The 14,497-nt window shown below is 42.6% G+C and overlaps 1 protein-coding gene across 10 annotated transcripts in view; it reads right to left on the bottom strand.

Moving 5' to 3' along the window:
* Window positions 1-14,497, bottom strand: part of LOC139553354 (apoptosis-stimulating of p53 protein 1-like) — a 41,133-nt gene that overhangs the window by 5,675 nt on the left and 20,961 nt on the right. For 4 of the 10 annotated variants that reach the window (XM_071365597.1, XM_071365590.1, XM_071365591.1 and 1 more), the window contains 6 exons: window positions 10,399-10,500; window positions 5,578-5,752; window positions 4,901-5,097; window positions 4,099-4,263; window positions 2,995-3,187; window positions 2,493-2,621 (listed from right to left, as the gene is read on the bottom strand). In XM_071365597.1, coding sequence (XP_071221698.1) covers window positions 2,493-2,621; window positions 2,995-3,187; window positions 4,099-4,263; window positions 4,901-5,097; window positions 5,578-5,752; window positions 10,399-10,500 — 961 coding nt within the window. The remainder of the gene's footprint in view (window positions 1-2,492; window positions 2,622-2,994; window positions 3,188-4,098; window positions 4,264-4,900; window positions 5,098-5,577; window positions 5,753-10,398; window positions 10,501-14,497) is intronic. The other 6 variants (XM_071365594.1, XM_071365599.1, XM_071365595.1 and 3 more) reach the window with 4 other exon arrangements.

The raw sequence follows: 14,497 nt of genomic DNA, 5'->3' as shown, positions 1-14,497 counted from the left end.
GTGCCATTTCTGACGCAGAACAAGTCCATCAAAGAGGACACATCATTCCTCTCTCTACATGAGTCCCGTTTGAATTGTACATTCATAGAGGTGGAGAACTATGCATCAGTAACCCCTTCTCTAACGTCATAGATCTATTTTTGTCTATACAAATAAACCATGTAGCCTATCCATTTCCCCTTATTCAATAGAGGTCATTTAGACTGACCGTGGTATTTTTGGCGACAAATATTCACACAATAACATTCAATTCCAATATAAATAAATTGATTTTCTAGGTGGGAAAGGAATGGGACCTCATAGTAGGCCTACAGAAGATGAACACAATAGTTACATAAGGATTCAACCTGTAGCTACATATTTTATGTAAGGAGGGAAGGCAAGCCTGTGGCATTAGTTTTAGGTAGATGTTATAACTATATACATGCATGTACACTACCAGTCAAATGTTTTAGAACACCTACTCATTCATGGGTTTTTCTTTAATTTGACTATTTTCTACATTTCAAAACTATGAAATAACACATATGGAATCAGGTAGTAACCCAAAAAGTGTTAAACAAATCAAAATATATTTTATATTTGAGATTCTTCAAATAGCCACCCTTTGCCTTGATGACAACTTTGGACACACTTGGCATTCTCTCAACCAGCTTCATGAGGTAGTCACCTGGAATGCATTTCAATTAACAGGTGTGCCTTGTTAAAAGTACATTTGTGGAATTTCTTTCCTTCTTAATGCGTTTGAGCCAATCAATCGTGTTGTGACATGGTAGGGAGGTATACAGAAAATAGCCCTATTTAATAAAATACCAGGTCCATATTATGGCAAGAACAGCTCAAATAATCAAAGAGAGAAAACAGTCCATCATGATTAAGACATGAAGGTCAGTCAATCCGGAACATTTCAAGAACTTTTAAAGTTTCTTCAACTGCAGTCGCAAAAACCATCAAGAGCTATGATGAAACTGGCTCTCATGACGACCGCCACAGGAATGGAAGACCCAGAGTTCCCTCTGCTGCAGAGGATATGTTCATTAGAGTTACCAGCCTCAGAAATTGCAGCCCAAATAAATGCTTCACAGAGTTCAAGTAACAGACACATCTCAAAATCAACTGTTCAGAGGAGACTGTGTGAATCAGGCCTTCATGGTCAAATTGCTGCAAAGAAACTACTACTAAAGGACACCAATAATAAGAAGAGACTTGCTTGGGCCAATGGAAACTTGTCCTTTGGTCTGGAGTCCAAATTGGAGATTTTTAGTTCCAACCGCTGTGTCTTTGTGAGACATGGTGTGGGAGAAAGGATGATCTCCGCATGAGTATTTACAACCGTAAAGCATGGAGGAGGAGGTGTTATGGTGTGGGGGTGCTTTGCTGGTGACACTGTCTGTGATTCATTTAGAATTCAAGGCTCACTTAACCAGCATGGCTACCACAGCATGCTGCAGTGATACGCCATCCCATCTGGTTTGTGTCAGGTTTTGGCCAGGACTGTTCAGGTTTTGTTCACTAGATGTCCCCCTTGCACCTTTTTTTGTACCTTTTGTTTTTTCTTGCCCTAATTATTGTTTGCACCTGTAAGTCATTCCCTTGTTAGTATTTAAACCCTGTGTGTTCCTCAGTTCCTTGCTCAGTGTTTGTATGTTAGCACCCAGCCCCAGCCTTTGTGATCATTTTTCTCTTGTTGGATTTTCCAGAGGTTCTCTGGTTTTGTTCTCGTGTATTTTTGGATTGGTCTTTTGAGGTTTGTTTTTTCCCTTGCTGTTTTTACGACTTTGTGGATTTTCTTTGTATTTTGGAAGATATCTATTTTTTATTAAACCACCATCTCTAGTACTGCTGTGTCTGCCTCATCTTCTGGGTTCTGCCAATTATTTAGTGACTGTTTCTCGCACCGGGTCCTGACAGTTTGGGCTTAGTGAGATCATTTATTTTTCAACAGGACAATGACCCAACACACCTCCAGGCTGTGTAAGGGTGTAAGGGCTATTTTACCAAGAAGGAGAGTGATGGAGTGCTGCATCAGATGACCTGGCCTCCACAATCCCCCGACCTCAACCAAATTGAGATGGTTTGGGATGAGTCGGACTGCAGAGGGAAGGAAAAGCAACCAACAAGTGCTCAGCATATGTGGGAACTCCTTCAAGACTGTTGGAAAAGTATTCCAGTTGAAGCTGGTTGAGAAAATGCCAAGAGTGTGCAAAGCTGTCAAGGCAAAGGGTGGCGATTTGAATATAAAATATATTTTGATTTTTTTAACACTTTTTTGTTTACTACATGATTCCACATGTATTATTTCATAGTTTTGATGTCTTCACTATTATTCTACAATCTAGAAAATAGTACAAATAAAGAGTAGGTGTTCTAAAACGTTTGACCGGTATTGTACATAACTATCAGAATTTATGTTTAAGCACTGTTGTTGATATTGAGGCATGCTACTGAAGCCCCGCTCCTTCTGCTGCCCTGGTCCCTGGCTGCCGACTCACTGTTGGCACCGTGGGCCCCTGAGGGGGACCGGGGCCCCTCTCTCAGCTCCACGGGGTCCACTATGATGTCTAAATCTGAGACCTTCCATTGGCCGGAGGGCTTCCTCACACCGCACCCCTCCTCCTCTGCTGAGCCGAGGCCACCACACACGCCATGGTCACAACAACAACGACAACAACAGCGGGAAAAAGACGATACGAGTAAGGGAAGGAGAAGAAGAGGTCCACAGACAGACATGAGAGAATAGAGGAAAGGAAGTTAGAGAAAGCTGAGCCAGATAACACAAAAATATGACGAGTTTAGATTTGAAATATCTGCTCAGAGGTGTTACGTGCTGCTACCACTCTGAACTAAAATCCTCTACCACCTCCTCCTTACCAATCTCATGACTGTCGAGATAAGATCAACCAAGGTGTCCCAAATAGACAGATATAGTCTGACAATCAGTAGTTTGAGAGTGATAAAGTAGGTAAAGCTGCAGAGTGTGGAGCAGGGACTGACCTGATTTAGAGCGGCCATGGTTGATGGGGCCAGTCCCAGGGACAGAGTGTGGTTTTAAGGGGTCTGGGGGCAGAGCGTAGCCTCCCTCCTGTCTGCCTGGGATGGGGACCTGGATATAGGGACACACAGCGGCCACGCGCCCTGAGCTGCTGGGGGTGGGCTGGGGGGAGGGAGGCCCATTTATCCTGTTAAGCTGTGGAGTGGAGAGAGAGAGACGGGAAATACAATGTCAGCTATACTTAAAATCACAATGATCTGCTGTAGATTACAGAGAATTTCAAAGAGACAGAGAGTGAAGCCAATTACCTAAATACTGTATGTATAAACAGTGCCTAGTGAAATTATTAGCATTTTGTTGGCTTACATTTGCAAATTAAAAAACTTGTTTTAAGGCATCAAAATGTGAAAACTGTGAGTACTTTCACTAGGCACTGTACAGTGCAGTATGTAGGCGTGCTATGCTACTGCATATGCGCTGGTGGTCTGAGTGTAAGAGTGAGTGGGAACAGAAAGGTATTGAGTATTGAGATCTCTAGGAACACAAAGGTATTGAGATAGATCGAGTATCTCTGAGAACACAAAGGTATTGAGTATTGAGATAGATTGAGTATCTCTAGGAACACAAAGGTATTGAGATAGATTGAGTATCTCTAGGAACACAAAGGTATTGAGTATTGAGATAGATTGAGTATCTCTAGGAACACAAAGGTATTGAGATAGATTGAGTATCTCTAGGAACACAAAGGTATTGAGTATTGAGATAGATTGAGTATCTCTAGGAACACAAAGGTATTGAGATAGATTGAGTATCTCTGAGAACACAAAGGTATTGAGTATTGAGATAGATTGAGTATCTCTAGGAACACAAAGGTATTGAGATAGATTGAGTATCTCTAGGAACACAAAGGTATTGAGTATTGAGATAGATTGAGTATCTCTAGGAACACAAAAGTATTGAGTATTGAGATAGATTGAGTATCTCTAGGAACACAAAGGTATTGAGTATTGAGATAGATTGAGTATCTCTAGGAACACAAAGGTATTGAGTATTGAGATAGATTGAGTATCTCTGGTGAGCTTGTGAGAGTTCCTTCCTGGTCTTACAGGGTTGTTCTCTTTTTGACGTGCCTCAGCTTTTTTCTTATGCAGGCGCTCGCGGAGATCCCAGATGCGCTTGTCCATCATGGTCACCTCTGTGTTGCGCTTATTCAGCAGCTCCTTGTTCTGCTGCAGCCTGCCGCCCTGCTCCGCGTTCAGCTTGTTACGCACCTGACAGAGACACAGAGGGAACAGGGAACGGCATGGCTGTGAGTCACACCAGGGGTCAGATGGATGGGAAATAGGGTCATTCCTGTGTGTGTGTGTGTGTGTGTGTGTGTGTGTGTGTGTGTGTGTGTGTGTGTGTGTGTGTGTGTGTGTGTGTGTGTGTGTGTGTGTGTGTGTGTGTGTGTGTGTGTGTGTGTACGAGTGGACGTGTGTGGGCGTTGGTGGCATGGCAGAGTCACGCCAGTGGGCATCCTGTCCTGTCTCTGTTTAACCAGGCCCTGGCAGGATGAGTGATGAAGAGACAAAAGCTGCACATCTATTATACCCCTACGCAAATGTCCTTCAGAATGAAAATGTCAATCTGACTCTAATCTCCTCTCCTTCATCTGATCTGCAGCTGGATGATGTAACGTCCCCCAAAAATATGAATCTGAAGTGTCATTACTTTATATAGTGTAATTTCTTGTTGTATTACGTAAAAACACGTGTAACATTAAACTGATCTCTCAGCATGACTCTGTGTCATCATAATCTAGTGGTATTGTGATGAGATGTTTACTTCTGTACAGTACTTGCAGTACTACTGAAAATATCATTTTAAATGGCTGAAGCAAGCACACATTTTCTTCAGGAAATGTACCTGTAGCTCCTGGTAAAGTTTGCGTAGCTCCAGGGCGGCGGTGCCAGTGAGAGGTCCTCCTAGGGGCTGCAGGCCATTGAGACGTCCCCTCCTCAGGTCCTCCAGCTGCTGGGTGAGCTGGTCCACCTTCACCACAGCTGACTGCAGCTCTGCCTGCTTCTCCTGGAACAGCCCACTCACATGCTGGATCTCAGCCGCTGCATGGGTAGAGGAGAGGGGACGCAACACACTAATATCAGTAACTATGTATTATGTGTGTGTATATGTGTGTGTTAGGGAGAAATCAAAACATATGCTTCAAGTCTGATGCTGTGTGAGAGAAGAGTGAGTATAGCGTATTGGAATGTTGTGGACTGGATGGACAACTCCTCTTTCTGTGGAGTATCATTATCAGTGTGGGCAGGCAGGGTGCAGCCTTGGACGTTATACAGAACAAGACCCTGCTACAGTATGGCCATGGGGACTTTAAAACATTCAGAGAACTCCTGTCAGCACCCAGACACACCCAGTTCCAGACCACAACATAAGGGAGGGTCAGATTCCAGGCTCACTGACAGAACTAAAGAAAGAGATGACATCATGGACAGCTGAACGGAGCCCATATTCTACTTTCACCACGTTAACAGGGCAGTGTTTGTGTGTGCGCGCAAGCGTGTGTGTATTGGAGCATTGCTTACACAGGTTGCCATTGATGAGCTTGCTGTAGTCCACCTGGCCCCTCATGGCGCGGATCTTCTTTAGTTTGGCCTCCTGACTCTCCACTCGCTCCTTCAACCTCTGCAGCTTCTCAGCCTCTGACGCTGTCTGGCCCTGTGTGTGGTCCTGCTGCTTCAGGTACCTCAGACGCTGCTCCTGAGAGGAGGGGAGGGGAGGGGAAAGGAGGGGAGAGTTGAAGGAGGGACAGAGGGGAACAATGAGTTACAGATGTGGGGAGGTCAAATGTAGTGCAAGCATTCCTCCACTTCATTCAGACACAGATAAAATTACACACACTGACGCAGACACACATATTCGAACACAAGCACATAACAATGACTTTTGACTGCTTTTAGAAATAACTATCACACACACTACACAGCCACACACCTCCGTTCTCACAGAAGAGAGCTGAAAGGAACAAAGGAAGAAAAGGAAGGCGATGGTAAAGGAAAAAGAGAGTGAAAAGAGAAAGAAAGTAATAAAAGTATTGAGAAAAGAGGGAGCAAGAGACACACAGCAAATGTAATCTAATTCAGCTAACTTAGTGGACCTAAACACACAGATCTGCAGAGAAGAGAGAATACACAAACCATTTTTCTCTTATCAAAACAGTTAAAGGGCTTTGCTGCCAACACATGTTTTCTCCAATACAAAAAATACCAGCCTTGCAAATGACATACATAGATCATCTAAATAACGAAAACAAATCCATACATACCAGTAGTGGAGTGAGTGAGTGAGTGAAAAACAAAATCAGTATGTGAATGAGAGCGAATGAGAGAGTGAGTACAAGGGATTGCAAAGCTATGTGGTGCTGACTAAAGAATTTTCAGGTCTGCTCTAGAATGAGCAAACACAATGCAGGTTCTGACACAGAAAGAGAGAGCGAGAGAGAGAGAACTGGGCAGGGAGTGTTGACTAAACACAATCCACTGTTCAATAGAAGGACAAAATGAGAGCGGTAACCCACTCTATGCAAACACCCAAAATCACAGCTAATCACACACATTAATACACAGTGTTAACACAGTGAACGAATAAAACATTCCCATACTGACACGTGTATGTACGTAGCTTATAACGTCATAGAAGCTTCATTAAACCTCTAGTAGTCAAATGCATCACCAGTATTACCCTAATCATCAACACATAAAAAGGCATCATGGCTTCTTATAGGATAGATAACGTTGAAACATCCAGTGTTTCCTCAGCCCCATAATAAAACATAAACAGACATATTTACCTTCAGACTGAGAAACACCAGTTAAAACCTAATCCACAATCGGATCTAAACAGGAAATGTGATTATCAATAAAATACTAAAGAATACACGACAAGTTGTCCCCTGATGTCTCAGGTAAATGCTTTCCTGGTGCTAAATTTTAGTTTCCAGTATGTTGCATGTGGTAAAATAGGGTAAACCCTTTACTGTTAAACCCTCTACGTTCCTCTCCATCCTCTCCTCTCCTTGAGACAGCCCAGCAGCTGGCTGCTCACCGCTGACCTCATTTCCTGCCGGACATCTATTCCCTTCCTGTTGTTGTCCCTGCTCGTTGTCCCTGGCGATGCATGCTGCCACCTCACACAACGACCATACTGACCTTAGTAACCATCACCCTGTACCTAGCTAGTGACTGCACACATCATCACACACAAGATGATCTAGGAACTGCTTGATGTGTTTAAATGACCACAGAGACCACAACAAGCTGACCACAGCACATGTGACCAGATCAACAAACAGACCATGTGTGAACTATATCCCAACCAATCAAAAATCAAGCATAAGCAGAAGTACAATGGTACTCTTCCCCAACGCATCCCACCACAAATGCTGTTTGTGATGAGCAACCAACTCTATTAAGACATGACAGGCAAGCAGGCAACACACACTCACTGCCTCTCTGACCTTTTAGCACTCATGTTTGCATGTTAATGTATCCTGCATGTAAACAGAAGCATCTGTTTTGCATCGTCATCCAAACCCTTTGACAGTGTGCAGGTATCTATTTTCCCTGATAGCATGTTAGCATGTCCCTCTGTCTGAGACCACAGTAAAACAGGCCTCCCTGTCCTGGCCTGTTCCTTAGAGCAGTGCTATTCAAAGTCGGGGTTGCCAAGCTATTTATTTTATTTTTTAGGAACCAAAAAATGTGGAGTACAGATTATTGTATGGGACAATATACAAACATTTTTGAGAATGATATTTTGAAAAATAAAATGTTATTGAGTAAATGTATTTATTGCACCGATTTTAAGATTGTGTCATTATATTTGGGGTAGGGTCACAAGAAATAATTGTGGGAAAAAATGGTGTACCCAGAAATTCTGGCTGAAAAAAAGGGGTCCCTGCTGAAAAAGTTTGAATACCATTGCTATAGAGGAGATAGGGTGCCATATCAGATGGATCCCTGGTGACATTTGTAAACTGAGGATCTATGTATAGCTCTATAACATATAGATCTGCTCTCTGACCCACATGTTGACTGACTGGAGCCCACAGCAGAGAGAGGGAGGGACTGAAACCTGAGCCAATCCAGAACAACTGTCTGTGACCAAGCAGAATGATTTACACTCTGGACACACTCAAATGGCACCAGGTTGATGTTCAGTAGCCACCAAATGGAAGAAAAAGGGACTGAAGTAAGGGGGACTACCCGGACTTGTCCAATGAGAAAAGCTTTGAAGCGTTTTTCTGTGGTGTTCTGTAATGGACACAAACCAAGCTAAACCAACACAACCACTCAACATAACAGAAATGGCCAGACATCTCAGAGACTTAAGCTATAGACACCAGTGGGTTTTCTGAATGTGAGGTCAAGATGGTTCCTGGTAAGGCCACCCGAGTGGAGCAGTGGTCTAAGGCACTGCATTGCAGTGCTTGAGGCGTCACTACAGCCCCGGGTTCGATCCCAGGCTGTGTCACAGCCGGCCATGACCGAGAGACCCATGAGGCAGCGCACAATTGGCCCAGCGTCGTCCGGGTTAAGGGAGGGTTTGGTCAGCCGGGATGTCCTTGTCCCATCGCGCTCTAGCGACTCATTGTGGGGGGCCGGGCGCCTGAAAGCTGACTTCGGTTGCCAGTTGTAAGGTGTTTCCTCCGACACATTGGTGTGGCTGGCTTCCGGGATAAGCGATTAGTGTGTCAAGAATCAGTGCGGCTTGTCAGGTCCGTGTTCCGGAGGACTCATGGCTCTTGACCTTCACATGTACGGGAGGTGCAGCGATGGGACAAGACTGTAACTACCAATTGGAAATTACAAAATTGGGGAGAAAAAGGAGTAAAAGTTCAACAACAACAAAAAACATATATATATACAGTACCAGTCAAAAGTTTGGACACACCTCTTTATTTTTTACTATTTTCCACATTGTAGACTAAAAGTGAAGACATCAAAACTATGAAATAACACATATGGAATCATGTAGTAACCAAACACATTCTTGGCATTCTTCTCTCAACCAGCTTCAACTGGAATGCTTTTCCAACAGTCTTGAAGGAGTTCCCACATATGCTGAGCACTTGTTGGCTGCTTTTCCTTCACTCTGCGGTCCAACTCATCCCAAGCCATCGCAATTGGGTTACGGTCGGGTGACTGTCGAGGCCAGGTCATCTGATGCAGCACTCCATCACTCTCCTTTTTGGACAAATAGCCCTTACACAGCCTGGAGGTGTGTTGGGTCATTGTCCTGTTGAAAAACAAATTATAGTCCCACTAAGCGCAAACCAGATGGGATGGCGTATCGCTGCAGAATGCTGTGGTAACCATGCTGGTTAAGTGTGCCTTTGAATTCTAAATATATCACAGACAGTGTCACCAGCAAAGCACCCCCACACCTTCACACCTCCTCCTCTATGCTGCACGGTGGGAACCACAAATACGGAGATCATCCGGTCACCTACTCTGCGTCTCTCAAAGACACGGCGGTTGGAACCAAAAATCAAAAATTTGGACTCCTCAGACCAAAGGACAGATTTCCACCGGTCCAATATCCATTGCTAGTGTTTCTTGGCCCAAGCAAGTCTCTTCTTATTATTGGTGTCCTTTAGTAGTGGTTTCTTTGCAGCAAATCGACCATGAAGGCTTGATTCCGGCGGTCTCCTCTGAACAATTGATGTTGAGATGTGTCTGTTACTAGAACTCTGTGAAGCATTTATTTGGGCTGCAATCTGAGGCTGGTAAATCTGATGAACTTATCCTCTGCTGCAGAGGTAACTCTGGGTCTTCCTTTGCTGTGGCAGTCCTCATGAGAGCCAGTTTCATCATAGCGCTTGATGGTTTTCCGGATTGACTGGCCATCTTAAAGTAATGATGGCCTGTAATTTCTCTTTGCTTATTTGAGCTGTTCTTGGCATAATATGGACTTGGTCTTTTACCAAATAGGGCTATCTTCTGTATACCACCCCTACCTTGTCACAACTGATTGTCTCAAACGCATTAAGAAGGAATGAAATTCCACAAATTAACTTTCAACAAGGCACACCTGTTAATTGAAATGCATTCCAGGTGACTACCTCACGAAGCTGGTTGAGAGCTGGTTGACGTCAAGGCAAAGGGTGGCTACTTTGAAGAATCTCAAATATAAAATGACTACATATGTGATTAGATATGTGTTATTTCATAGTTTGATGTCTTCACTATTATTCTACAATGTAGAAAAATATATATATATATAGAAAACCCTTGAATGAGTAGGTGTATCCAAACGTTTGACTGGTACTGTATATTATGTTTATTGTTTATATATAAATATATATATTATTGACTATGTGATCAGCAGTGTCTGTGTCCTAGTACCTTGGCAACCAGCATCTGCTGTTGGGCCTCGATCTGTTGCTGTTGACGTGTGGCCATCTCCTGCAGCTCCGACAGAGACAGCTCCACGCTAGGGTTCCCCACCTACACACACATGCACGCACGCGCAAACACACACACACACACACACATCAGACAAACCGGGAGACAGAACAAGCTCAAAATGTGGGCCCTCTCAAACAACAAACAAAGCACATCCTCACACACACACACATTGACATGAAAACACTGACTGCATCAGATGATAAAACATTATGCTATAGAGTTACAGAGACTAGTGTAGGCAGCAGTAGACCTAGATATAACAACATCAAACATGGAGACAACAGGTCTCATCTCACTGTCTTATGTAAGAGTATTCTCCATAACATCAAAAACACATAACTCTCCTCTCTGATGTGAAGTTACATTAGCTTTGTGATATACAAAATGAATATCAAACAGAATATCATACAAATTTGAATATCAAACATTATGCTCATGATATTAAAAGGTTTGATGCTGACCCGTGATGCTGTGTGCAGGATGTGTGCAACACACAGCTGTCAAAAACAATATATATATTTTGTTTAAATGCATTTCTCAGTGCACACACACTGCAGTCACATGGCGCTCACACACACCAGCAAACATCACTGGACCACTAGGAAATGCCTGGATTGCCTAAACAGGAAGCTTGTAGTCCTGCCATGTCTTGCAATTGTGTATAGTTTTGTGTATAGTCATTGATTAACAAACACAATGCTGTCTCTATTTATCTATATATATTTTTCTCTCTCTCACACACACTTTTTATAAAACACACACATTAAGTCCTGCTTTCACAGTCAACTCATAATCTCCCTCAGGTGCTTGATCTCTAGTCTATCCTTTTGAGGTGAAGAGTTTATGGTTTTGTATCTTGAGAAAAGGGCTAATGAACAGGAAGACTACAAAGCACAGCTTAGTGAGGTCACTGGACCACTCCAAACCATTCCCATTACGGCTAAAGTTGAAACCATGATGTTCAAAGGGAACTACATTACAGCAACCTTGAACAGGCCTCTGGTGCTTTAGCTTGTGGTGCCAAGGCAGCATCTGTGAGCTAGTGAAAACAGGAAGGCTTGCTGTTCGCCTTTGGACAATAGAAGTCAAGAGGGAAATAGGGTCATTCATTCCTGTGTGTGTGTGTGTGTGTGTGTGTGTGTGTGTGTGTGTGTGTGTGTGTGTGTGTGTGTGTGTGTGTGTGTGTGTGTGTGTGTGTGTGTGTGTGTGTGTGTGTGTGTGTGTGTGTGTGTGTGTGTGTGTGTGTGTCTGTGGTGGAACAATAAGAGGTGCCTCTGAGTGGTCGATTCATTCATGCCTCAGTCAATGGACATGTCAAGTGTCGCCTGTCACATCAAGATTTCCTGGAATACATGACTTCCTCCCCCCGAGGGGCTTAAATATGCAACATTTCAAGTCACCAGTAACAATTCAACAGTGGAACATTGGGTCATCCATTGCCAGAAGGATAGAATGAGTACTACACTGAACATTTTGGACCAGTGGAATCCATTGATTAGGCCTATGGGCAGAATTGCCCTCATTCTAGAGAGGCACCAAATGATGTCAAATGAGGTTTTAAAAGACCACTGAAGCAGGCTTGTTTGCATTTCAACAGAGCTGTAGAGAAGCTTCATACAACATAGCTACAAACAGATGTTGAACTTTGATAACTGTACTGCTGTCTGTCTTAACTAGTCTGTCATTGTAAGTTCAAAAACAGCAGGAGAGAAGGGGTCAGTCAGGGTCTAATGCAAGTTAAGGGAAATGGACAAAAAACTGTAACAGTGCATTTCCTTCACATCAAACATTGACATAACTGCTGATATTAGGAAACAGTGTCCCTGTGCAGGATCAGAATTCTGACTCAGCCCTCATACCATACGCAGGACCATGCCAGAGTACTGTACCTGCAATATTTTATCCATAAAAGACAAATAAAATGTTAAACAACCGGTGTAGACTGACAGTGAAATGCTTACTTACGGGCCCTTCCCAACAATACAGAGAGAAAGAAAATAGAGATATAATAGAAAAGTAAAACACCTAATAAAAGTAATAATAGATACACAATGAGTAATGATAACTTGGCTAAAAACGGGGCACCAGTACTGAGTCGATGTGCAGGCGTAAGAAGTAATTGAGGTAGATATGTACTAGTGGAGGCTCCTCAGAGGAGGACCATCCTCCTTAGTGATTTATTTTTATTTTTAAGTGAAACATTTTTTTAAAGTTAGCATTTTTAGATAGAACTATACTAAATATATTCACATCACCAAATAATTGATTAAAACACACTGTTTTGCAATGAAGGTCTACAGTAGCCTCAACAGCACTCTGTAGGGTAGCACCATGTTGTAGCCGGAGGACAGCTAGTTTCTGTACTCGTCTGGGTACATTGACTTCAATAGAAAACCTAGGAGGCTCTTGGTTCTCACCCCCTTCCATAGACTTACACTGTAATTATGACAACTTCCGGAGGATGTCCTCTAACCGATCAGAGCTCTTGCAGCATGAACTAACATGTTGTCCACCCAATCATAGAATCAGAGAATGAATCTAGTACTAAAAGCATAAGCTACAGCTAGCTAGCAATGCATAACATATGTTGAATAGTTGACTCAAAGAGAGAGAAAAGCACTAGTTAAACAGTTTTGAACAAATTAGGAGAGGCAAGAGAGAGTGAGGGAGATGTTGTTGTATTTCACTTTCACTTATTTAGCTAGCGAATGCAGCTAGCTAGTTTAGCCTACTCAAACACCCGGTTCAAACAGAGAGGGACGCTATGTTAGCTAGCTGGCTATGGCTGTTCAACACTGGAATTCTTCCAAGTCAAGGTAAGCTTTTGGTTTTTATTAATTTCTTGCCACAGGGCCTGCCGGTGTAACTGCTTGCTGCTGGCTGTACACTGTTCTAGTAGCTATGTTGACTATCACATATAATAATAATATTGTGACAACGATGTAGGCTGTGTGTAGCGGTTAGCAATTATGATATCAAGGTTTGGCCTGGATAGGTTTTTTCGCCTGGTCACAGAAAGCTGATGTATTGTGCACTGAAGTCCACAAGTGAAGGAAAAATGTGAGAGGAGAGCGCGTAGATGCGAGAAGGAATACAAAGTCCAAATTGACCATGGTTTTTTTATGTGGCTGCTATGAAAGTGAACTGTGTCTGTGTGTGATCAGGGGTGCATTCATTTAGCCGATTCTGTTGAAAAACGTTTCTTAAATGGAAGCAAACAGAACAAAACGGGGATAAACATTCCTAAATTTGTCCAACAGAAACTCTCGTTTGCAACTGTTGGACTAATGATTACACTGTAGATCAGATAAATCCAGGCAAGAGTGTGCATGGCAGAATTGAATATGTCAATGTCTGTCACCTTGATTACTCAAATTTCTTTCGACCTGTGCACCTACACTACCGGTCAAAAAGTTTTAGAACACCTACTCATTCAAGGGTCTTTCTTTATTTTCACTATTTTCTACATTATAGAATAATAGTGAAGACATCAAAACTATTAAATAACACATATGGAATCATGTAGTAATCAAAAAAGTTAAACAAATCTAAATATATTTTATATTTGAGATTCTTAAAAGTCCACACTTTGCCTTGATGACAGCTTTGCACACTCTCATGAGAGCCAGTTTCATCACAGCGCTTGATGGTTTTTGCGACTGCACTTTCAAAGTTCTTGAAATTATCCGGATTGGCTGACCATGTTTTAAAGTAAAGTAGTTTTTGCTTATTTGAGCTGTTCTTGCCATAATATGGACTTGGTCTTTTACCAAATAGGGCTATCTTCTGTATACCACCACTAACTTGTCACAACACAACTGATTGGCTCAAACGCATTAAGAAGGAAAGAAATTCCACAAATTAACTTTGAACAAGGTACACCTGTTACTTGAAATGCATTCCTGGTGACTACCTCATGGAGCTGGTTGAGAGAATGCCAAGCGTGTGCAAAGCTGTCATCAAATCAAACAAATATAAAATACATTTTGTTTAACACTTTCTTGCTTACTACATGATTCCAAATGTGTTATTTCAT

Source organism: Salvelinus alpinus, chromosome 25 (assembly GCF_045679555.1).
Source record: "Salvelinus alpinus chromosome 25, SLU_Salpinus.1, whole genome shotgun sequence".
Taxonomy (NCBI): domain Eukaryota; kingdom Metazoa; phylum Chordata; class Actinopteri; order Salmoniformes; family Salmonidae; genus Salvelinus; species Salvelinus alpinus.
This window is presented reverse-complemented; position numbering and strand designations above follow the sequence as displayed.